This window comes from Elephas maximus, chromosome 4 (genome assembly GCF_024166365.1).
Source record: "Elephas maximus indicus isolate mEleMax1 chromosome 4, mEleMax1 primary haplotype, whole genome shotgun sequence".
Taxonomy (NCBI): Eukaryota; Metazoa; Chordata; class Mammalia; order Proboscidea; family Elephantidae; genus Elephas; species Elephas maximus.
Genome location: NC_064822.1, coordinates 100806528 through 100831785, shown reverse-complemented (window position 1 = coordinate 100831785; position 25258 = coordinate 100806528). Strand labels below are relative to the sequence as shown.

Sequence of the window (25258 nt, the reverse complement as noted above, 5' to 3'; positions counted from 1 at the left end):
ATAATAATGGATAGTATCCCTACCTAAAAATAAACAAAAAAGCCTCACTTATGATTTTTCCAGGGGAAGGTCGTATTCTTTGAGGGAGGGCTATATTTAAAACAGGTTGGGGTGGAAGACCCTGCATTAATAGTGATGGTTAACATTTCAGATGCTAATTCTTGATAGACAGTATCATAATATGGGCGCAGGTTTATTTGAGTCCAGAGCCCAATCCCTTAATCACTGAGATAATAACTCTATTACAGAGTGCTTCACTGAATGCCCCTCTCCCTTTTAAATTAATTTTGGTAGGTAGTAGGGGTTGAAGTTTGAGACTGGCTTGTTGTGGATGGAGGATTGAAGATAAAGCATAAAGAGGAATAGACTCTGAGACGTTCTGGGGGGAAGTTACTGTGGATTCTTTGAGGATCTTAGCCATCAACATAGTATTTAGCATCATCATGAAGTGTGCTTTGGCTTAGACTTCTGTGTGCTCAACATAGGCACAGCTCTTACTTTTTCCCAGGATCCCTTTCACTTCAGCCCTGGCCTTCTGTTTATCATATCATTGCTGTTCTGTGGTAGGGCCTGGGATGACAAGATTGGGTTTGGGAGTGGAGCGGGGAATACACTTAAACTTCCTTGGGCCACTCGTATGTCCTTCTTTCTTTCTACCCAGAGGATCTAATTTTACCCTTTAGACAGAATATTGGTAGCAGACAGAGCCAATTTAGTTTTTATGCGGAAATGTTGATGTCTTTTTTCAGTCCTTTGTTTGACTTGTCTTTCACTTTAGGGGGAACAAAGAAAATGGGCAAGCAACAATTTTATTATCCTTCTCTAGTTTTCTGTTCTTCCTAGCAGTAATAATATTAATAGCCATTTAGTACATAGTGGTGGAGCTAGAATTTGAATCTAGATCTGTTGGACTCTAAAAGTTTGTACTCTAAGCCAGGATGTTGATACCTTTACATACCCTGAGCTTACTTAAAGGACAGTAGGAGGGGAGGAAGCAGGGAGAGAGAATTTTGAAGTGAACCAGAAACAAAAGGAGTTCTGTTTTGAAGTACATGGAAAGAAACAGACTTTGGAAGAAAAAAAGGTGAGGGGAGGGGAAGAATGGCAGGAATTTGAAATGAAGCCAGTAGGATAAAAAGCTTAGCTTTTAATACTAGGAAACTGTGGCCCCTTTTTGATTCCTTGGAGCTCAAGGCGCCTCAATAGAAAATGCGTCCCAGCTCAAGGTGCTACAGTAGAAAATGCATCCCAGATAGCGCTTGAAACGTTTTTTTCTTACAGAGGATGGTAGTTATTTATATCCTGGAGCTGTGCTATCCAGTATGGTAGCTAGCAGCTGCATTGGGTTATTTAAACTTAATTAAAACTTTAAAAAAATTTAGTTCTTCACTTGCAGTAGCTACACTGCAAGTGCTCAGTAGAGCATTTCCCTGTTGGACTAGTGCTGTTGTAGAAAACTGAAATGGCTTATACACTATTGCTCCTTGAATGCACCGTTACGGGCTGGGAGCCCTGGTGGTGCAGTGGTTAAGAACTTGGTCGCTAACCAAAAGATCGGCAGTTTGAATCCACCAACCGCCCCTGGGAAACCTCATGGGGCAGTTCTCTTCTGTCCTGTAGGGTCACTATGAGTCGGAATCTACTCGATGGCAACGGGTTTGGGCTGAGCTGGGACTCTTTAACTTCCATGTGTTACAGGGTTTCCGTGGGAAAATGAGTTCTGAGTTCCTGAAAACTGACTTGTACCAATGCTTTTTTCCATTCTGAATCCCAAAACTTGATGGTTTCATATTTGATAAAATTTAAAAATCTTAGGTCATTCTTTGAATTGTTACATGAATGTATTTGGAATTATTTCCAGTATATGGCAGAAGCAATATGTAATGAAATAGAAAGGGACAGCTTGGAAGACAAAAGTACTTTAGAGTATTATATTAGGGACAACAGACTAAAAAGATCAAATATTTTATCTTGGAGATATAAAGCCTAGGAAGAGGCATTAAAGATTGAAATCTGTAAATTAAAATCATCTAAAAAATAACAAAGTTTGCCAAAAATCTTGGACAAAGATCTAGTCTCTGGCATTTGTTTGAGGTAAATTTAGGACTGTTAAAAGAAAATTCAGTTTGATTTATAAATAATTAACTTAACGGAAGTTTTTGGTGAATTAGTAAGTAGTCTAGGTAGAAAATAGGTGGCAGATTTTTTAAATTATACTCAATTATGAATCACACAGGAGCATAATAACTCCAGAATCAACTGAGTTGGGAAGTCAAAAGAAGTATGGTAAAACCTGTTCAAGCCAGAACCTGTGTAAGGCAGAAACCTGTCAGAGACAGAAAGCACAAATACTTTCTACTAATAAAGAGCGATAGAAAAGTGGTAAGATTGCGCCCTGTCAGAGGCGGAAAATGTGCAAGACCAGGAAGAACGAGCAGTCCTGTCCAGTTCCAGCTCTCACAGATTTCACTGTACTTCTCAAGCTTTAATGTACATATCTTATCAGGTACAGATCTTGATAAGATGCAGATTCTGACTCCCTAGGTCTGGGGTGGTACCTGAGATATCCTGCATTTGTAACAAGTTCCCAGGTGATATCAATGTTGTCCTTTTACATAAATGGCAAGGAGAGTAACCTGTGGCTATCTGAAATTTTTTTTTAAAATAATCTTTGCCTCAACGACTCCATCCTTTTAGTTGCTTAGGACACAAAACACTTCAGAGTTATCCTAGACTCTTGCTCTCTAAAACATATACCTCATTTCTAATCTGTCAGCAAACCCTGATGGCTGTATTTTCAGAATACATCTGGAATCTGAGCACTTTTCATCACCCTCGGTACCAACCTCAAATCCAAGCCATTATCATCTCTACCTGAAATTATTGCAGTACAGTAGTCTCCCCTTATCCGTGGTTTTGCCTTCTGTGGTTTCAATAAGCCGTGGTCAGCTGTGTTCCACAGTGCTTGTGTTCAAGTAGCCTTTATTTTACTCAGTAATGGCCCCAAAGCTCAAGAGTAGTGATGCTGGCAATTTGTAGATGTAAAGTGCCTCTATTTTATTATTAGTTATTGTTAATCTCTTACTGTGTCTAACTTATAAATTAAACTTTATCATAGTTATGTATGTATAGGAAAAACATATATAGGGTTCGGTACTATCTGCAGTTTCAAGCATCCACTGGTGGGTCTTAGAACATACCCCCTGCAGATAAGGGGAGACTACTGTAGTCTCCTTACTGACATCTGCTTTTTCCCTTGCCTCCAGTGTCTTAGCATAGCAGCCAGAGTTATCCTATCAAAAATGCAAATTAGATCTTCTTCTCTGCTCATAACTCCCTAGTGGCCCATCTTAGAGAAGAAACCTAGATGGTGCTGAATGACACTATTTTCTCTTACCTCTCTGTCCTCGTCCACTACTTTTTCCTTTTATTTCAACCAACCTCCTTGTTCTTTGAACACACCAGACATGCTGTTTCTGCCTTTTTGGGCTTTTAGCCTAGGATGCTGTTCCTCCAGAATATAACTCTTTCCTTGCTTCTTTCAGATTGCAGTTAAGAGGTCACTTTACCAGAGAAACCTTCTCTAACCACTCTGTATGAAATAATAGTTTCCCACTTTCTCACTCCTTATTAACCATATAGTTTTATTTTTCTCTGTAACACTTCTCAGCATCTAACATAATATTTTACTTAATTTGTTTACTGTGTCTCCCCCACTAGAATATAAAGGCAAGGATTTCTGTATGTCTTGTTCACTGTTGTGCTTAGAACATTGTCTAGTAGTATATCTATGTTGTTAATTGCTGTCCAGTCGGCTCCAGCTCATGGAGATCTTATGTATAACAGAATGAAACGTTGGCAGGTCCTGCACCACCTTCACAATCGTTGGTATGTTTGAGCCCATTGTTATACAGTTATTGTGTCATTCCATTTCATGGAGGGTTTCTCTCATTTTCGCTGATACTGTGCTTTGCCAAACGTGCGCCTTTTCTAAAAGACCAAAAGTAATTGGTCTTTTGCAGCATAATTTCCCAATATAATGTCTTTTGATTTCTTTACTGCTGCTTCCACGGGCCTTGCTTGTTGATTCAAGTAGAATGAGTTTCTTGGCAACTTCAGTTTCTTCGCCATTTATCATGATGTTTATCAGTCCAGTTGTTCTGACCTGTGGAGATTTTTGTTTTCTTGATACTCAGGCGTAATCCATATTAGGCTGTAGTTTTTGACCTTTATTAGTAAGTGCTTCAAGTCTTCTTCACTTTCAGCAAGCAAGGTTGTATCATCTGGGTACCAACAGCACTCAATAAATCTTTGAGTAAAAAAACGGGATTTTTTTTTTTTACCAGAAATAATTTTTTCTGTTTCTGATATAATCAAGAGGATTTCATGGGGCCTCTGCTTGAATACCTTCATTGATAGGTTATTCTAATCCTTTCCGAATGGCCCATTCCATTTGGAGATAACTGCTGACATTCTCCTTAAGCTTTCTCTTCTTCCAGGCTAAACATTTTTACCTCTTTACGTTTCTGCATATGGTGTGGTTTCCAAGTCTGTCACCATTTTAGTTATGTTTCCTATCTCTCTATCACTCTGTTACGTGTCCCCTAAAGAGTGGCACCAGAACTAAAATAATTGGAAACATAGCTAAGAGTGGAAGGTTTTCCTCTTGATTTCGATATTCTGATTTTATTAAAGCAAAATGTGATTGAATTTTTTTAATAATCAGTGCTAACTCATTTCAAGTTTTCATCTACTGCAAAATCTGTGAATCGTTCTTCATCAAGTTTATCTTTTACTTTTGCAGTTGATTTTTCAACCAAAGTGCAAGACTTGGCATTTCTCCCTTTAACCTAATAGGGAATTTTCCTGAGTGATTTAAACTTTTAAAGTAGAAACTAGCAAGTGTAAATTATATCAGAAACTAACGGAAGAATTATTTCTGGTACATATGAGAGAATCACGCTGATGAGATGGATTTGTTGTACCTAGATGTTCCACAGTATATTTGAGTCATTCATTGTAACCATGTGTCTTGCCTTGTATCAGTTGAAGAAGGAATTTTAAGAGCTGATTTAAAAAAAAACTTTACTTCATAAATTCATTTCCTCTGGCTACCAGATTAACTTCCTTTAACACTTTTCTCATTTTTGCCTCTTCTAATCACCATTTTTCTAGTCCTCTAGGTCAGTATTATCTTTGACTCCTTCCCTGTATTTGTTAGTCATCAAATCTCAGAAATTCTTATTTAGCTCTTTAATTTCTTGCTTCTCTGAGTCAGTTGCAACTCTCTCTGCTTCTAATCTTTCCCCACTGTGATCTGTTGTATGTTTCGCTGGCAGATCAATCTTTTAAAAGTTTCATTAATATCACTTTTATCATGTCATTCTTCTTCAGAGGAATCTCTGAGATTGAGTCTTGAGCTTCTCATTCACTCATTAGAGTCCTTTCTATAACTTAGCCCTACTTGATTTACATTGCTGTGCTCTATACCCCTCACCGTGATTTTTCAGATGAAATTCTTTGGCCTACATTCCCATCCCTTCTCAGAATACTCACTCGTTCAGCTCTTCTTCTTGCCGTATTGGCCCCACTAAATGCTATTTTATTCGTTCATACTATATTGTTCTTTGAATGCTTCCTCACCGCACACAACTTACCTGTTTGAATCACCTTCCCCAACAACTCTAGTCAAAACTGATCTCCTTCCCCTAAGCTTGGATTGTATTTGTGTGTGTACCACAAAATTTATCATTTAGTCTTTGTTGTCTCTATAAGGCTTTTCCTTTCAGTAACACTGCATGCTTCTTGATGGCAAGGAGTATAAAAGAGGACTCGATTAATCACTAGAATGATTATCTTGGCTTGTACTATATTCTTTTATGTTTAAAATGTTACAGTTCAGGGTGTTTTAAAAACTGGTATTTTTAAGAGAAAGCAAACATAACAATTCTCTACTATAATTTATCCTGTAGGAAACCCTTTTCCAAGGAGAAATGAAGAAGAAAACTGTACATACCCTAAATGTGGGCAATCAGGAGTATGAAGATATGGAAGGTAACTTTTCATTTTTATAAAGGTTGTATGTTGAAAGCAAAACTTGGCGTTTCCAAACTTTTCATTTGTATATATTTCAGAATATACAGGGAGTTTGTTTTTACTTTGTTTTATTATTCTTAAATTCTGAAATAAGACACCTAAATAAGTAAACCAAAAAGTCTAAACTTACTGCCATCAAGTTGATTCTGACTCATAGTGACCCTATTGGGCAGAGTAGAATTGCCCCATAGAGTTTATGAGGCTGTAAATCTTTATAAAAGTAGACTGCCATGTGTTTCTCCCATGGAACTTCTGGTTGGTTCGAACAGCCGACCTTTTGGTTAGCTTCCAAGAGCTTAACCACTGCACCACTAGGGCTTCTTCCTAAATGAGCAGTACACAGTTTGTTTTTGTTTTTTTTTTTCCCCTTGCTCCCTTTTTTGTTTTTTTCTATTGAAGTTTTTGGTTTGTTGAACTTTTTTTTTCCTTTAATTCCTGCTCTCTGCTGGTTTAGGAATTACATGCTGTTTCTTTTGTGGGGGGCAGGGTCTTTTTAAAAAATACTTGACATTTCCTTCTGCCTACTTAAAATCTAAAGTTAATATTCTAATCTTCACAGTCAGCAGTAGGAGAACCTTGTTGTGTGTTGTCAAGTCGATTCCAACTCATAATGACCCTATAGGTCAGAGTAAAACTGTCCCATAGTGTTTCCTAGGATGTAATCTTTATGGGAGAAGATCGCCAGGTCTTTTCTCCCTCGGAACCACTGGTGGATTTGAACCCTTTCTTTTGGTTAGCAGCCGAGTGCTTAACTATTGCTTAAACAAAGCTCCTTTGAAGAGCCTTAAAATACCTTAATTCTGATCGTCCTACTCTTGACCTAAACATAGATTATGATTATCCATTACTTTGGTTCTTTTTTTATTTTGCTTTGCTTTCCTTAACACCACAAATTAGATAATTTTTTTTTTTTTTTTACAGATAATGTTTCTTTGTTCACTATTCCCTTCTTGTATTTCACACCTTCTTTCTGGAATTACATTTCTTTTTCTTCCTGGGGGTGAGAGGTTAAGAAGTTCCTTTAGGGAAGATCTGATGGTAATAAACTCTTTAAGTTTTGTCCTTTTTTATCCTCTTTAGACTATTCAAAGATTGTTTTAATGGTTATATAATTCTTGATAAATGTTGTTTTTCTTAGCACTTTCAAGATATTTAACCATTTTCTGGTTTCTGTTGTTACCGTCAAGAAATCTCTTATCAGTCTGTTTTCCTCTTTCTGCTTTGAAGATCTTGTTTTCATCTTTAATGTTGTGCAGTTTTGCTACATTGTTAACAGGGCATGGATTATTTTCACTTTTTCTGTTTAGCATAATTGTTTCCTTTATCTCTTGGTTCATGATTTTTTATCATTTCCTAGCCATTACCCATTTAAGTAGGCATAATGGTTAAGACTCCCACATGTCTGTCAGTTCGTCATACTGTGAAGGCTTTCATGTTGCTGTGATGCTGGAAGCTATGCCACCTGTATTCAGAAACCAGCATGGAGGACAGGTTTCAGCTGAGCTTCCAGACTAAGACAGACTAGGAACAAGGACCCGGCAGTCTACTTCTGAAAAGAGTTAGCCAGTGAAGGCCTTATGAATAGCTGCAGAACATTGTCTGATTTAATGCCAGAAGATGAGCCCCCCAGGTTGAAAGGCACTCAAAAGATGACTGGGGAGGAAGCTGCCACCTCAAAGGAGAGTCGACCTTAATGACGTGGATGGAGTAAAGCTTTCAGAACCTTCATTTGTTGATGTGGCATGACTCAAGATAATAAGGAACAGCTGTAAACATCCATTAGTAATCAGAACCTGGAATGTACAAAGTATGAATCTAGGAAAATTGGAAATCGTCAAAAATGAAATGTAACATGTAAACATCGATATTCTAGGCATTAGTGAGTAGAAATGGACTGGCATTGGCCATTTTGAATCAGACAATCATGTAGTCTACTATGCTGGGAATGACAACTTGAAGAGGAATGGTGTTGCATTCAATAGGCAAAATATGACCTTGAGTATATCCTACTTGAATTTAGAGACCATCTCAAGAATAGATTTGACACATTGAACACTAATGACCGAAGACCAGATGAGTTGTGGAATAACGTAAAGGACATCATATGTGAAGAAAGCAAGAGGTCATTGAAAAGACAGGAAAGAAAGAAAAGGTCAAGATGGACGTCAGAGGAGACTCTGAAACTTGCCTCTCAAACGTTGAGCAGCTAAAGCAAAAGGAAGAAATGATGAAGTAAAAGAACTGAACGGAAGATTTCAAAGGGTGGCTCGAGAAGACAAAGTAAAGTATTGCAATGACATGTGCAGGAACTGGAAACAGAAAACCAAAAGAGAAGAACAACCTCAGCGTTTCTTAAGCTGAAAGAACTGAAGAAAAAATTCAAGCCTTGACTTGCAATAGTGAAAGATTCTATGGGGAAAATATTAAACGACACAGGAAGCATCAAAAGAAGATGGAAGGAATACACAGAGTCATTATACCAAAAAGAATTAGTAGACGTTCAAACATTTCAAGAGGTAGCATATGATCAGGAATTGATAGTACTGAAGGAAGAAGTCCAAGCTTCACTGAAGGCACTGGCGAAAAACAAGGCTTCTGGAATTGATGGAATACCAATTGAGGTGTTTGAACAAATGGATGTAGTGCTTGAAGTGCTCACTTGTGTATGCCAAGAGGTATGGAAAACAGCTTCCTGGCCAACTGACTGGAAGAGATCCATATTTATGCCTATTCCCAAGAAAGGTGATCCAAACAAATGTGGAAATTGTCAGACAATACCGTTAACATCACACACAAGCAAAATTATGCTTAAGATCATTCAAAAATGGCTGCAGCAGTATATCGACAGGGAACTGCCAGAAATTCAGGCCAGATTCACTAGAGGACGTGGAACCAAGGATATCATTGCTGATGTCAGATGGATCCTTGCTGAAAGCAGAAAATACCAGAAGGATGTTTACCTCTGTTTTATTGACTATCCAAAGGTATTCGACTGTGTGGATCGTAACAAATTATGGATAACGTTGTGAAGAATGGGAATTCCAGAACACGTAATTGTGCTCATAAGGAACCTGTACATAGGTCAAGAGACAGTTCTTCGGACAGAACAAAGGGATACTGAGTGTTTTAAAGTCAGGAAAGGTGTGCACCAGAGTTGTATCCTTTCACCATACCTATATGCTGAGCAAATAATCCGAGAAGCTGGACTATATGAGGAAGAACCGGGCATCAAGATTGGAGGAAGACTCATTAACAACCTGTGTTAAGCAGAGGATACAACCTTGCTTGCTGAAAGTGAAGAGGACTTGAAGTAGTTAGTGATGAAGATCAAAGACCACAGCCTTCAGTATGGATTGCACCTCAACATAAAGAAAACAAAAATCCTCACAACTGGACCAATAAGCAAGATCATGACAAACAGAGAAAAGATTGAAGTTGTCAAGGATTTCATTTTACTTGGATCCATAATCAACACCCATGGAACTAGCAGTCAAGAAATCAAAAGATGCATTCCACTGGGCAAATCTGCTGCAAAGGACCTCTTTAAAGTGTTGAAAAGCAAAGATGTCACCTTGAAGACTAGGGTGCACCTGACCCAAGCCATGGTATTTTCAATTGCGTCATATGCATGTGAAAGCTGAACAAGGAATAAGGAAGACTGAAGAATTGACACCTTTGAATTGTGTTGGCGAAGAATATTGAATATACCATGGACTGCCAAAAGAAGGAACAAATCTGTATGGAAAGAAGTACAACCAGAATGCTCCTTAGAAGCAAGGATGGCAGAACTGTCCTACATACTTGAACAAGTTGTCAGGAAGGCTGAGTCCTTGGAGAAGGACATCATGCTTGGTAAAATACAGGGTCGACGGAAAAGAGGCGGACCCTCAACGAGATGAGTTGACACAGTAGCTGCAACAATGGGCTCAAACATAGCAATGATTGTAAGGATGGTGCAGGTCTGGGCACCGTTTCATTCTGCTGTGCATAGGGTCACTATGAGTCAGAACCGACTGGACGGCACTTAACACTAATAACAGTGGTTAAGAACTATAGTTGCTAACCAAAAGGTCGGCAGTTCGAACCCACCAGACACTCCTTGGAAACCCTATGGGGCAGTTCTACTCTGACTATAGGGTCGCTGTGAGTCGGAATCTACTTGATGGCAATGAGTCTGGTTTTGGTTTCGTTTTTCCTTCAGTTTCTTTTTCTGGACTCCAATTAGTATGTTAGATCTTGTTCTGACCTCATTTCTCAACCTCTCTTTCGCAGTTTACATCTTGTTGTCTTTCTCTTCTACAGTGTAGGTAATTTTCTAAAATCTCTCTTTCAGTTCACAAATATTCTTTTCTTTTGGATCTAATCTGCTGTTTAATCATTCTATGTAGTATCTGAAAATTCTGATATTTGAAATCAGGGGGTATCTAAATCTCTTGTTTCTGTTGATTCTTAACTCAGCGTGGCTTATTTTCTTAGTCTTGGTAATATTTGTTTGATTATGAGCTCACTTTTGATTAAATTTAATTCATGATTTCCTGAGGGCGTAAATTGGAGGTGCTTTCTCCTCTAGAAGATTTGCTTCTTCCTGGACCCATGCTGGGACCACTTTAGCCATTTGAGGATCTTGACTTAATACCGGAGTCTCTTGTGATTGGTTCCAGTACCTGTGGTGGTCCTAAGGCTTAGTCCCTGCGTCTGTACACTAGTATTCACATCTGCACCTAGGACAACCCCAGTTTTTCCGTTTGCTCGCTGCATACTGTTCACGTTTCAGCTGACCATTCTTTATATTGTTGTTGAATCCAGGAGTTCCTTTTGCTCACTTATGAGCCAGCAGTGTATAATTTTATTTACTTGTTACATTGCTGGTAGCAGTTTAAATTGGTACAGACCTTTAGGAAGGTAAATACTGCAATTATAAATGTACGTATGTGTTGACCTAGCAATTCTATTTTTAGGAATTTATCCTGTAGATATACTTTAAAAATGTGTAGCTATGAAGTTATTCATTGAAGCATGGTTTGTAATAGCCAAAGGCTGAAAACAAGTGAATGTTCACCTATAAGTTAAAAAAAGTGCAGAACTAGTGTGTAGTGTTTTAGCATCGCTGTGAAGAAGGAGGTGTGGAAGAATATGTATTAGGGTTTGCTTGTCTGTGCATTTAAAAATATCCCAGGAAAAGCGTAAAGAAACTAACAGTTGTTACTTGCTGGGTTGGGTGGAACTGAATAGATGTGAGTGGGAGACTTTTCACCTTACTTTACTTTTTGAGTCATGCAAGTGTATTATTTTAAAGTTAAATTAATGAAAGATTATTCTTACTCCCCCGCCATCGCTAAAAAATATATAATCAATGTTGAAATGATTGGGCTCAAGGGAGGAGTAAGTTTGTTGTAATTTATCCAAGGTTTAATTGCTTTGTAGTAGAGGACCTTTTTGAACATCTAGTTCACCTTACTGCCAGAAACATAAGTCATAAAGTTTTGGTTAATAAAATTTTGATTTGGAGAACTTGAAAGCATGTGGCTGTTTTACCTTAACAGGCGAAGGAAACAGAGACGACGCTGCTGCCCCTGTTCTGTTATACAGTGAAGCTGACAGATGTCCAATATGTCTTAATTGTCTATTAGAGAAGGAAGTTGGTTTTCCAGAAAATTGTAATCATATCTTCTGCATGACCTGTATTCTTAAATGGGCAGAGGTAAGTCTGAGAATAAGTATTAATTACAGTTGTTAGTTTGTAAATTATTTTATACAAGTTTGATATTTTGTAGTCATGTTTTTCTTTATTCTTTTGACTTAAGTAACATATTACTGTATTTTAGTTCCCTAGCATGATTTTATTATACTTAGTCTGAACTATTAATATTGCCTTTCATAAATCATTTCACAGTAATAAATTCCCCCCTACTTTGCCCAAACTTGCCTGTGCATCTTTCATACAACTGTAAGCTTTATCCAAAAGGGCGACCTCCCTAGACAGAGGTAGAACATGGTGCCCCACAAGCTCTCGTAGTCCAGTTATAAGAGTTATAGTGTATTTACGTTATTATTTGAATTACACATGTTTATTTCGTTATACTTTAAACACATCTACTATGTAAAGTACAAGCAGTCTGTCATGTTTTATTTATCAAAACTGTATTAAAGCACATATTATTATATATTATTTTTTTGTTTTTGTTTTTTTAATAACTTTTATTAAGCTTCAAGTGAATGTTTACAAATCCAATCAGTCTGTCACATATAAGTTTACATACATCTCACTCCCTACTCCCACTTGCTCTCCCCCTCTTGAGTCAGCCCTTTCAGTCTCTCCTTTCTTGACAATTTTGCCGGCTTCCCTCTCTCTCTATCCTCCCATCCCCCCTCCAGACAAGAGTTGCCAACACAATCTCAAGTGTCCACCTGATATAATTAGCTCACTCTTCATCAGCGTCTCTCTCCCACCCGCTGACCAGTCCCTTTCATTTCTGATGAGTTGTCTTTGGGGATGGTTCCTGTCCTGTGTCAACTGAAGGTCTGGGGAGCATGGCCGCCGGGATTCCTCCAGTCTCAGTCAGACCATTAAGTTTGGTCTTCTTATGAGAATTTGGGGTCTGCATCCCACTGATCTCCTGCTCCCTCAGGGGTCCTCTGCTGTGCTCCCTGTCAGGGCAGTCATCGATTGTGGCCGGGCACCAACTAGTTCTTCTGGTCTCAGGATGATGTAGGTCTCTGGTTCATGTGGCCCTTTCTGTCTCTTGGGCTCTTAGTTGTCGTGTGGCCTTGGTGTTCTTCATTTTCCTTTGCTCCAGGTGGGTTGAGACCAATTGCTGCATCTTAGATGGCCGCTTGTTAGCATTTAAGACCCCAGACGCCACATTTCAAAGTGGGATGCAGAATGATTTCATAATAGAATTATTTTGCCAATTGACTTAGAAGTCCCCGCAAACCATGTTCCCCAGACCCCCGCACTTGCTCCCCTGACCTTTGAAGCATTCATTTTATCCCGGAAACTTCTTTGCTTTTGGTCCAGTCCAATTGAGCTGACCTTCCGTGTATTGAGTGTTGTCTTTCCCTTCACCTAAAGCAGTTCTTATCTACTGATTAATCAATAAAAAACCCTCTCCCACCCTCCCTCCCTCCCCCCCTCGTAACCACAAAAGTATGTGTTCTTCTCAGGTTTACTAATTCTCAAGATCTTATAATAGTGGTCTTATACAATATTTGTCCTTTTGCCTCTGACTCATTTCGCTCAGCATAATGCCTTCCAGGTTCCTCCATGTTATGAAATGTTTCAGAGATTCGTCACTGTTCTTTATCGATGCGTAGTATTCCATTGTGTGAATATACCACAATTACTTACCCATTCATCCGTTGATGGACACCTTGGTTGCTTCCAACTTTTTGCTGTTGTAAACAGAGCTGCAATAAACATGGGTGTGCATGTATCTGTTTGTATGAAGGCTCTTGTATCTCTAGGGTATATTCCTAGGAGTGGGATTTCTGGGTTGTATGGTAGTTCTATTTCTAACTGTTTAAGATAACGCCAGATAGATTTCCAAAGTGGTTGTACCATTTTACATTCCCACCAGCAGTGTATGAGAGTTCCAATCTCTCCGCAGCCTCTCCAACATTTATTATTTTGTGTTTTTTGGATTAATGCCAGCCTTGCTGGTGTGAGATGGAATCTCATCGTAGTTTTAATTTGCATTTCTCTAATGGCTAATGATCGAGAGCATTTTCTCATGTATCTGTTGGCTGCCTGAATATCTTCTTTAGTGACATGTGTGTTCATATCCTTTGCCCACTTCTTGATTGGGTTGTTTGTCTTTTTGTGGTTGAGTTTTGACAGAATCATGTAGATTTTAGAGATGAGGCGCTGGTCGGAGATGTCATAGCTGAAAATTCTTTCCCAGTCTGTAGGTGGTCTTTTTACTCTTTTGGAGAAGTCTTTAGATGAGCATAGGTGTTTGATTTTTAGGAGCTCCCAGTTATCTGGTTTCTCTTCATCATTTTTGGTAATGTTTTGTATTCTGTTTATACCTTGTATTAGGGCTCCTAGGGTTGTCCCAATTTTTTCTTCCATGATCTTTATCGTTTCAGTCTTTATGTTTAGGTCTTTGATCCACTTGGAGTTAGTTTTTGTGCATGGTGTGAGGTATGGGTCCTGTTTCATTTTTTTGCAAATGGATATCCAGTTATGCCAGCACCATTTGTTAAAAAGGCTATCTTTTCCCCAGTTAATTGACACTGGTCCTTTGTCAAATATCAGCTGCTCATACGTGGATGGATCTATGTCTGGGTTCTCAATTCTGTTCCATTGGTCTATGTGTCTGTTGTTGTACCAATACCAGGCTGTTTTGACTACTGTGGCTGTATAATAGGTTCTGAAGTCAGGTAAGGTGAGGCCGCCCACTTTCTTCTTCTTTTTCAGTAGTGCTTTGCTTATCCGGGGCTTCTTTCCCTTGCATATGAAATTGGTGATTTGTTTCTCTATCCCCTTAAAATATGACATTGGAATTTGGATCGGAAGTGCGTTAAATGTATAGATGGCTTTTGGTAGAATAGACATTTTTACTATGTTAAGTCTTCCTATCCATGAGCAGGGTATGTTTTTCCACTTAAGTATGTCCTTTTGAATTTCTTGTAGTAGAGCTTTGTAGTTTTCTTTGTATAGGTCTTTTACATCCTTGGTAAGATTTATTCCTAAGTATCTTATCTTCTTGGGGGCTACTGTGAATGGTATTGATTTGGTTATTTCCTCTTCGGTGTTCTTTTTGTTGATGTAGAGGAATCCAAGTGATTTTTGTATGTTTATTTTATAACCTGAAACTCTGCCAAACTCTTCTATTAGTTTCAGTAGTTTTCTGGAGGATTCCTTAGGGTTTTCTGTGTATATAATCATGTCATCTGCAAATAGTGATAACTTTACTTCCTCCTTGCCAATCCGGATACCTTTTATTTCTTTGTCTAGCCTAATTGCCCTGGCTAGGACTTCCAGCACGATGTTGAATAAGAGTGGTGATAAAGGGCATCCTTGTCTGGTTTCCCGTTCTCAAGGGAAATGCTTTCAGGTTCTCTCCATTTAGAGTGATATTGGCTGTTGGCTTTGCATAGATGCCCTTTATTATGTTGAGGAATTTTCCTTCAATTCCTATTTTGGTAAGAGTTTTTATCATAAATGGGTGTTGGACTTTGTCAAATGCCTTTTCTGCATCAATTGATAAGATCATGTGGTTTTTGTCTTTTGTTTTATTTATGTGATGGATTACATTAATGGTTTTTCTGATATTAAACCAGCCTTGCATACCTGGTATAAATCCCACTTGATCAGGGTGAATTATTTTTTTGATGTGTTGTTGTATTCTATTGGCTAGAATTTTGTTGAGGATTTTTGCATCAATGTTCATGAGGGATATAGGTCTATAGTTTTATTTTTTTGTAATGTCTTTACCTGGTTTTGGTATCAGGGAGATGGTGGCTTCATAGAATGAGTTGGGTAGTATTCCGTCATTTTCTATGCTTTGGAATACCTTTAGTAGTAGTGGTGTTAACTCTTCTCTGAAAGTTTGGTAGAACTCTGCAGTGAAGCCATCCGGGCCAGGGCTTTTTTTTGTTGGGAGTTTTTTGATTACCGTTTCAATCTCTTTTTTTGTTATGGGTCTATTTAGTTGTTCTACTTCTGAATGTGTTAGTTTAGGTAGGTAGTGTTTTTCCAGGAATTCATCCATTTCTTCTAGGTTTTCAAATTTGTTAGAGTACAATTTTTCATAATAATCTGAAATGATTCTTTTAATTTCATTTGGTTCTGTTGTGATGTGGTCCTTCTCATTTCTTATTCGGGTTATTTGTTTCCTTTCCTGTATTTCTTTAGTCAGTCTAGCCAATGGTTTATCAATTTTGTTAATTTTTTCAAAGAACCAGCTTTTGGCTTTGTTAATTCTTTCAATTGTTTTTCTGTTCTCTAATTCATTTAGTTCAGCCCTAATTTTTATTATTTGTTTTCTTCTGGTGCCTGATGGATTCTTTTGTTGCTCACTTTCTATTTGTTCAAGTTGTAGGGACAGTTCTCTGATTTTGGCTCTTTCTTCTTTTTGTATGTGTGCATTTATTGATATAAATTGACCTCTGAGCACTGCTTTTGCTGTGTCCCAGAGGTTTTGATAGGAAGTATTTTCATTCTCGTTGCTTTCTATGAATTTCCTTATTCCCTCCTTAATGTCTTCTATAACCCAGTCTTTTTTCAGAAGGGTGTTGTTCATTTTCCAAGTATTTGATTTCTTTTCCCTAGTTTTTCTGTTATTGATCTCTAGTTTTATTGCCTTGTGGTCTGAGAAGATGCTTTGTAATATTTCGATGTTTTGGACTCTGCAAAGGTTTGTTTTATGACCTAATATGTGGTCTATCCTAGAGAATGTTCCATGTGCGCTAGAAAAAAAAGTATATTTTGCAGCAGTTGGGTGGAGAGTTCTGTATAAGTCAATGAGGTCAAGTTGGTTGATTGTTGTAATTAGATCTTCCGTGTCTCTGTTGAGCTTCTTACTGGATGTCCTGTCCTTCTCCGAAAGTGGTGTGTTGAAGTCTCCTACTATAATTGTGGAGGTATCTATCTCGCTTTTCAATTCTGTTAAAATTTGATTTATGTATCTTGCAGCCCTGTCATTGGGTGCGTAAATATTTAATATGGTTATGTCTTCCTGATCAATTGTCCCTTTTATCATTATATAGTGTCCTTCTTTATCCTTTGTGGTGGATTTAAGTCTAAAGTCTATTTTGTCAGAAATTAATATTGCTACTCCTCTTCTTTTTTGCTTATTGTTTGCTTGATATACTTTTTTCCATCCTTTGAGTTTTAGTTTGTTTGTGTCTCTAAGTCTAAGGTGTGTCTCTTGTAGGCAGCATATAGATGGATCGTTTTCTTTATCCAGTCTGTGACTCTCTGTCTCTTTATTGGTGCATTTAGTCCATTTACATTCAGGGTAATTATAGATAAATAAGTTTTTAGTGCTGTCATTTTGATGCCTTTTTATGTGTGTTGTTGACAATTTCATTTTTCCACATACTTTTTTGTGCTGAGGCGTTTTTCTTAGTAAATTGTGAGATCCTCATTTTCATAGTGTTTGACTTTATGTTAGTTGAGTCGTTACGTTTTTCTTGGTTTTTATCTTGAGTTATAGAGTTGTTACACCTTTTTGTGGTTACCTTATTATTTACCCCTATTTTTCTAAGTAAAAACCTAACTTGTATTGTTCTATATCGCCTTGTATCACTCTCCATATGGCAGTTCAATGTCTCCTGTATTTAGTCCCTCTTTTTGATTATTGTGATCTTTTACCTATTGACTTCCATGATTCCCTGTTATGTGTATTTTTTTTTTTAATTAATCTTAATTTGTTTTTGTGATTTCCCTATTTGAGTTGATATCAGGATGTTCTGTTTTGTGACCTTGTGTTGTGCTGATATCTGATATTATTGGTTCTCTGACCAAACAATATCCTTTAGTATTTCTTGTAGCTTTGGTTTGGTTTTTGCAAATTCTCTAAACTTGTGTTTGTCTGTAAATATCTTAATTTCGCCTTCATATTTCAGAGAGAGTTTTGCTGGATATATGATCCTTGGCTGGCAGTTTTTCTCCTTCAGTGTTCTGTATATGTCGTCCCATTCCCTTCTTGCCTGCATGGTTTCTGCTGAGTAGTCAGAACATATTCTTACTGATTCTCCCTTGAAGGAAACCTTTCTTTTCTCCCTGGCTGCTTTTAAAATTTTCTGTTTATCTTTGGTTTTGGTGAGTTTGATGATAATATGTCTTGGTGTTTTTCTTTTTGGATCAATCTTAAATGGGGTTCGATGAGCATCTTGGATAGCTATCCTTTCGTCTTTCATGATGTCAGGGAAGCTTTGTGTCAGGAGTTCTTCAACTATTTTCTCTGTGTTTTCTGTCCCCCCTCCCTGTTCTGGGACTCCAATCACCCGCAGGTTATCCTTCTTGATAGAGTCCCACGTAATTCTTAGGGTTTCTTCATTTTTTTAAATTCTTTGATCTGATTTTTTTTCAGCTATGTTGGTGTTGATTCCCTGGTCCTCCAGATGTCCCAGTCTGCATTCTAATTGCTCGAGTCTGCTCCTCTGACTTCCTAGTGCATTGTCTAATTCTGTAATTTTATTGTTAATCTTTTGGATTTCTACATGTTGTCTCTCTATGGATTCTCGCAACTTATTAATTTTTCCAGTATGTTCTTGAATAATCTTTTTGAGTTCTTCAACAGTTTTATCAGTGTGTTCCTTGGCTTTTTCTGCAGTTATCCTATTTTCATTTGTGATATCATTAAGCATTCTGTAAATTAGTTTTTTATATTCTGTATCTGATAATTCCAAGATTGTATCTTCATTTGGGAAAGATTTTGATTCTTTTGTTTGGGGGGTTGGAGAAGCTGTCACGGTCTGCTTCTTTAAGTGGTTTGATATGGATTGTTGTCTCCGAGCCATCACTGGGAAACTAGTTTTTCCAGAAAATCCGCTAAAAAAAAAATGCAGTCAGATCCCTATCAGAGTTCTCCTTCTGGCTCAGGCTATTCAGATGTTAATGAAGCCGCCTGGGGAGGGTGGGGGAGGGAACAGAGAGATAGGAGAGTAGCACCTCAGAATATAGCCAGAGTTGCTTGTCTTGCTTGGAATGACTATAATATCTGAGACTCCCGCGGGGCACGTCGCCTATGTGTGCTGGCTGTGTGGGGATTGCCCCCGGGGGGTCTGGCCCGCTGGAGTCACGGTCAGATCTTCCGCTTCCAGCCCCACGCCCAGTGTCAAGGCTCCCCTACTGGGACGGTGCACTCTCGACTGCAAAATCAGTCGCTGCCTCCCGGGGACTTCTCGTCCCTCCAGCCGCGTGGCCGTGCCGCCCCCGAGAACCAGTTGGGCCTCCTCCCGGGGTTAGTTCAGATGGGTGGAGCGGGTCCCCGTGCTTGTACCGTGACCGAGTGTCCCGGCTGGGACGCTGTTCTCCCCGCTCCAATACCAGTCGCCACCTCCCAGGGACTTCGCCTACTGGCTGCGTCCCACGCCGCCCGCGCGACCCGGCTGGTCCCCTTCCCGGGGTTAGTTCAGGGGGGTGGAGCAACTCTCTGTGTTTATGCCGTACCTGCGTCCAGTCCAAATCCCTGCGGGACGGTTCCCCGGCTCGGACGCTGCTCTTTCTGCTCCAAGACCAGTCACTGCCTCCCAGGGACTTCTCCTACCGGCTGCGTCCCACGCCGCCCGTGGAACCGGCTGGTCCCCCTCCCGGGGTTAGTTCAGGGGGGTGGAGCCGCTCTCTGTGCTTGTGCCGTACCTGACTGGTACACTGGCTCCAGGCTCTGGAAACAATCCCTGCTTCCCCGTATTAGTTCGTTCTCCGTCGCTAAATCTGAGTTTGTTGTTCAGGGTTCGTAGATTGTTATGTATGTGATCGATTCACTTATTTTTCCGTGTCTTTGTTGTAAGAGGGATCCGAGGTAGCGTCTGCCTAGTCTGCCATCTTGGCTCCGCCCCTATATATTATTTTTAATGTGTTCATTCTTTTTTCCATTAGCGTGTAACATCTTGGAGGGTACTGAGTCTTTCATCTCCCTATTTATAGTGCCTGGACTGTATTGCATAAACTGTGTGTCTAATAAGAATTTTTTAATTATGTAATTGGATGGAAATAACATAGTTACCCATAAATAGTATACAGCATAACAAATTAGAAATGTAAGTATTGTTGATTCTTTAGCTTAGTGGCTTTTTTAAACAATGAACTTAGCCTCAGTAAAACTCAGCATACCAAAAAATAGTTTGTAAAAGTTTGTTTCATGTGTAATTAACAAGACACTAAAAATCAACCACTGTTCAGCTGTCCTCAGTTTTACTTTTCTTGTTTCTTCCCAGGCCTGATTTACATGCTGTGTTGTCTTTACATAGAATAATTAAAATTTGTGGTTTCTTTTTTTTAATACTGTATTGTAAGCCTTTTTTCCAAGTTGCCAGAAAATATTCTTAGTTAACATTTTTAATGCCTGCATAATATTCCACCGTGTTGATACATTATGATTTACATATTTTATCCAAAGTCCAGTTGTGAAGGGGATTATTATAGGAAATTGTTTTAAGATAGTCTGTACATTCGTAGATATAGAGTTCTTTCCTAAACCACTTTACCTTGTTCCTCCCCCCAAAAATAACTTTTACTGACTCTCTGCAGTGACTTTGCCCTGGGCTTTTATTGAGAAATGTTACAAGAAATAACACTAGCAAAACAGTGTTTGCGTGTTGTTTGTTGTTGTTAGGTGCCATCGAGTCAGTTCTGACTCATAGCAACCCTATGCACAACAGAACGAAACACGGGTAGGTCCTGCGCCATCCTTAGACTCGTTATGCTTCAGCTTATTGTTGCAGCCACTGTGTCAGTCCACCTCGTTGAGGGTCTTCCTCTTTTCTGCGCACCCTGTACTTTGCCAAGCATGATGTCCTTCTCCAGGGACTGATCCCTCCTGACAACATGTCCAAAGTATATAAGATCAGTTCTCGCCATCCTTCTAAAGAACGTTCTGGTTGTACTTCTTCCAAGACAGATTTGTTCATTCTTTTGGCAGTCCATTGTATATTCAATATTCTTCACCAACACCACAATTCGAAGGCGTCAGTTCTTCTTTGGTCTTCCTTATGCATTATCCAACTTTCACATGTATATGATGCAATTGAAAATACCATGGCTTGGGTCACGCGTGCCTTAGTCTTCAAGGTGACATCTTTGCTTTTCAACACTTTAAAGAGGTCCTTTGCCATGGTTTCAGGGGACATCTAAGTCAATTGGCATAATAAAATCTGTTAAGAAAACGTTCTGCATCCCACTTCGGAGAGTAGCGTCTGGAGTCTTAAACGCTAACATATGGCCATCTAAGATGTATCAATTGGTCTCAACCCACCTGGATCAGAGGAGAACGAAGAACTCCAAGGACACAAGGAAATTAGGAGCCCAAGAAACAGCCAGAAACCAAACCCACTGCCGTCAAGTTGATTCCGGCTCGTGGCAGCCCTGTAGGACAGAGTGGAGCTGCCCGATGGGGTTTACGGGGAGCACCTGGTGGATTTGAGCTGCCGACCTCTCGGTTGGCGGCCATGGTGCTTAACTGCTGTGCCACCAGGGTTTCCAAAGGGCCGCATAAATCAGAGACTATATCAGCCTGAGACCAGAAGTACTAGATGCTAGATGGTGCCCAGCTACAACCAATGACTGCCCTGACAGAGAAAACAACAGAGAACCCCTGAGGGAGCAGGGGAGCAGTGGGATGCAGACCCCAGATTTTTGTAAAAAGATCAGACTTAGTGGTCTGACTGAGACTAGAAGGACCCCAGTGGTCATGGCATCCAGATCTACTGCTGGCCCAGGACAAGAACCATTCCCAAAGCCAACTCTTCAGACATGGATTGGACTGGACAACGGGTTGGAGAGGGATGCTGGTGAGGAGTGGGCTTCTTGGATCAGGTGGACACTTGAGACTATGTTGGCATCTCCTGCCTAGAGGGAAGATGACAGGGTAGAGGGGGTTAGAAGCTGGTGAAATGGACACGAAAAGAGAGAGTGGAGGGACGGAGGGGGCTGTCTCATTAGGGGGTGAGCAATTGGGAGTACGTAGCAAGGTGTATATAAGTTTTTGTGTGAGAGACTGACTTGATTTGTAAACTTTGACTTAAAGCACAATTTAAAAAAAAAGGTCCTTTGCAGCAGATTTACCCAATGCAATGTGGTATTTGATTTCTTGACTGCCGCTTCCACGGCTGTTGATTGTGGATCCAAGTAAAATGAAATCCTTGACAACTTCAATCTTTTTTCCATTTATCATGATGTTGCTCATTCTTCAGTCGTGAAGACTTTTGTTTTCTTTATGTTGAGGTGCAATCCGTACTGAAGGCTGTCGTCTTTGATCTTTATTAGTAAGTGCTTCAAGTCCTTTTCACTTTCAGCAAGCAAGGTTGTATCATCTGCACAATGCAAGTTGTTAATGAGTGTTCCTCCAATCCTGATGCCCCGTTCTTCATATAGTCCAGTACTTGTGTAGGATATTATTAAATGTGTTCTCTGTGTTTGAAACACTATGAAAGACATCTTTTAAATTTAATTTTAAGAATAAATTTGCTTTAATTTTCATTGGTCTCAATTATATATGTGGATTGGCAGGTTTAAATTTTTATTTTGTTCTGTTTGCTTTTTACTGTCTTACACTATTTTGTTTGTGGAACCAAACATTATTTTTTTACCATTTATATGGTTTGTTTTATTATGAAATATGTCACATACGAGGAGTGTATAAAACCTTACGTTTGCAGTTTAAACAATAACATAAACATTTATCTACCCACTGTGTAGGTTAAGAAATGGAACATTGTCAGTATTTGGAAGCCCCTCACTACGTGCTCTTCCCACCAGGGATAGCCATGAACTTTTTGTGTGTGTGTTCATCTCCCCACTTACATTTTGTTTCATTTGCCCCCCTATGAATGTATTCTTGAATTATATATTCAATTTTATCTGATTATAAATTTTATACAGAGAGTAATATTATACATACTCTCTTGTGAACCTGCTTCTTTCGTTCAACATATTTTTAAAATTCTACCCATATTAATGTATGTAAAAGTAGCTTATTGATTTTTATGTGTTTCATACAGGTTCTTATATGACTAGGCCCCAGTTTATCCATTCTACTGGACGTTTGGGTTGTTTCTAGTTTTTGGCCCCTATGTTCAGGTTTCTGCTAGACAGTGCCAAACACGTCTATATTTTAACCATTATTGAATATTTTTAAGTGTGAAAATACTTCATAACGTATAGAGAATTGCAGTCAACCCGTTTCTTGCATGTAATGTTTTCCCTTCTGTGTGTTATTCCTTTGGGTATAAACATTTTGTTGAAGCCAAACTGCTTTTCAAAAGAAGGTACTTATCTGCTGTACTACCACCATAAATTGTGGTGGTGTTTAAACAGAAGTAATTAACCTTGAAAACGGAAAGTAAGCAGAATATTCTGAAGTATTTCATTGTCTCTAATAGGGGTGGCAACCATCAGTGAAATAAACCATTAAGCTGAGCAGTAAGAAGAGCACAATCTACTAATAAATTGCTCATTATAAATTATAAATGAATGCTGGTTAACAAAATCACTTATCCTTTGAACTAAATTTTCAGTTTGAATCTTTTATTGTATAAAAGCACTATGACAAAAAGAATCGGATTTCAAATTCTCTAGTCATTAGCTGCTACAAAATCTCCTCACATTCTTCTTAAGCCCGTTCTGTTTTTTTAAAGAGAGTCATGTAGTTTACTTTGGAGTTGAGAATTAGAAATAAGCGCTCATATTCACTGTCTTCTAATGGACCAGGCCCTGTGCTAAGGTTTTCTTACACATTTTTTCATTTAATTCACAGTGTTAATGTTTTATTTGACATATAAAAGAGGGGCTTTCAACTTCAGTAATTTCCTGCCTAATACCTCAGGATAGCCTGAAATTAAAAATATTTTTAAGTGATAACGTCATTTAAAATTTTACTAACATTGCCATTTTAGAAAGAGGAGGATAGAAATGTGGCTGGCAATCTACATAAAAACATCCCTGGGGGAAAAAAAAATAGCGGTACAAAAAAAGTACTCAGAGTCATCTTCCTAGACTTTTCTGTCACTCAGACGATTCAGCCGAGCATTCTGAGATTTGTCCTTGAGGGTCACTGAAGTATGATTTGGAAGCACCCAAAAGAAGGACTCATTTGTTAACTTTTATCATAACATTTTAGACATGGAAAAAATTGTGCTTTTTAAGGAAAACAATATTTAGAGAAGTTATACAGTACAGTATATTTATTTTGGACAGGCTTCTGAAAATTTTTATGCTCCTGTATCTATATCCAAAATCAAAATTAGTTTCAGTCTCTTTGAGCTCTAAAATTTTGGTCCTGTGGTTATTTAAAACAAGAGCTGTATAAGGACTTTAAAATGAGTAACTGAACTTTTGAAACCACTCGGCATTTCATACAGTCTACCTAGATAGAGCAAAGGATTCAGGATAATGAAACCCATGGTGGCCTTCTTGGCCTATGGCCTAATATCTTACCCTTGGGAACGCTAAAATAAATTTGATGATAAGCATGTCCACTATGAGTATGTTTAGTTTCAGATATTCTAGATGATGAACTTGTTGGTTTATAAAATGACATGAATCATTAAGCACTTGACTACTAGTCAGCACGAGGGTTGGCAGTTTGAACCCACCCAGGGGCATCTGAGAAGTCAGGTCTGGTGATCTACTTCTGAAAAGTCACACCTGTGAAAACCCTTTGGGGCAGCACTACTCTGCACACACGGGGTTGCCATGAGTTGGAATTGACTTGACAGCACCTAACAACAACATAGAAATAGAATATTGAACTAAACGAAGATACAGTAATTGACACTTAAAGGCAGGTTGAAAGTTCTCTTAGTCTAAACCATCATATTGGAGCTTAGACTCCGAAACAGAAAAGGCCTAATATCTTACCCTTGGGCTGATGAAGTATGTAAAGAGCCAATACATCAAAGTTTGTCAGCCATCCAATTAAAAAGTTATTTATTTTACTCAGACTGTGAACAAAAACACAATCTAAACATATTGAGAGTTTTTAATTTGCACATAATTTTAATCTTGTCAGTGTGTAGATTTAAAGCAAGTAATTAGAAAGAAAGGCTAGAGAAGTCTGACACATGGTTGGTAGTAGTAACAGCTCCTATTAATTATGATGCCCTACGGACAACAAGGATCCCTCCCCCAAACACACAAACACATACACACACTGGTTAAGAAAATAGGAGGACTTATAATTTGGCACAGTTGCCAGCAAGTGGTTAAATTTTGGCCTTACAGGATTAAAGTTTGCAGACTTAGAACATTTCATGTTTGAATCATATGAGAGTTCTTATTCTTTTTAAAGGGGCATGCCCTTTATGTGACTAGATACCTACCAGGTGTCTTGATACCCACTAGGTTTCTTTTAATTAATTTTAAAAATATGATTAGCTTTCCTAGTATAAGCAAATTATTCTCCCTCAACTTACTTATCTGAGTTCTCCATTTCATTTCAAATGCTGACAGGTTCAGTTTGAGAAAAATAGTAAAAGTGAAATTAAAATGGGA

At 38.7% G+C, this 25258-nt stretch overlaps 1 protein-coding gene across 2 annotated transcripts in view; it reads left to right on the top strand.

Annotated features, from left to right (window-relative positions):
* Positions 1-25258, top strand: part of SCAF11 (SR-related CTD associated factor 11) — a 100987-nt gene that overhangs the window by 32236 nt on the left and 43493 nt on the right. For both annotated transcript variants that reach the window (XM_049882901.1, XM_049882900.1), the window contains exons 2-3: positions 5973-6054; positions 11640-11797. In XM_049882901.1, coding sequence (XP_049738858.1) covers positions 5994-6054; positions 11640-11797 — 219 coding nt within the window. In that variant the 5' untranslated portion in view covers positions 5973-5993. The remainder of the gene's footprint in view (positions 1-5972; positions 6055-11639; positions 11798-25258) is intronic.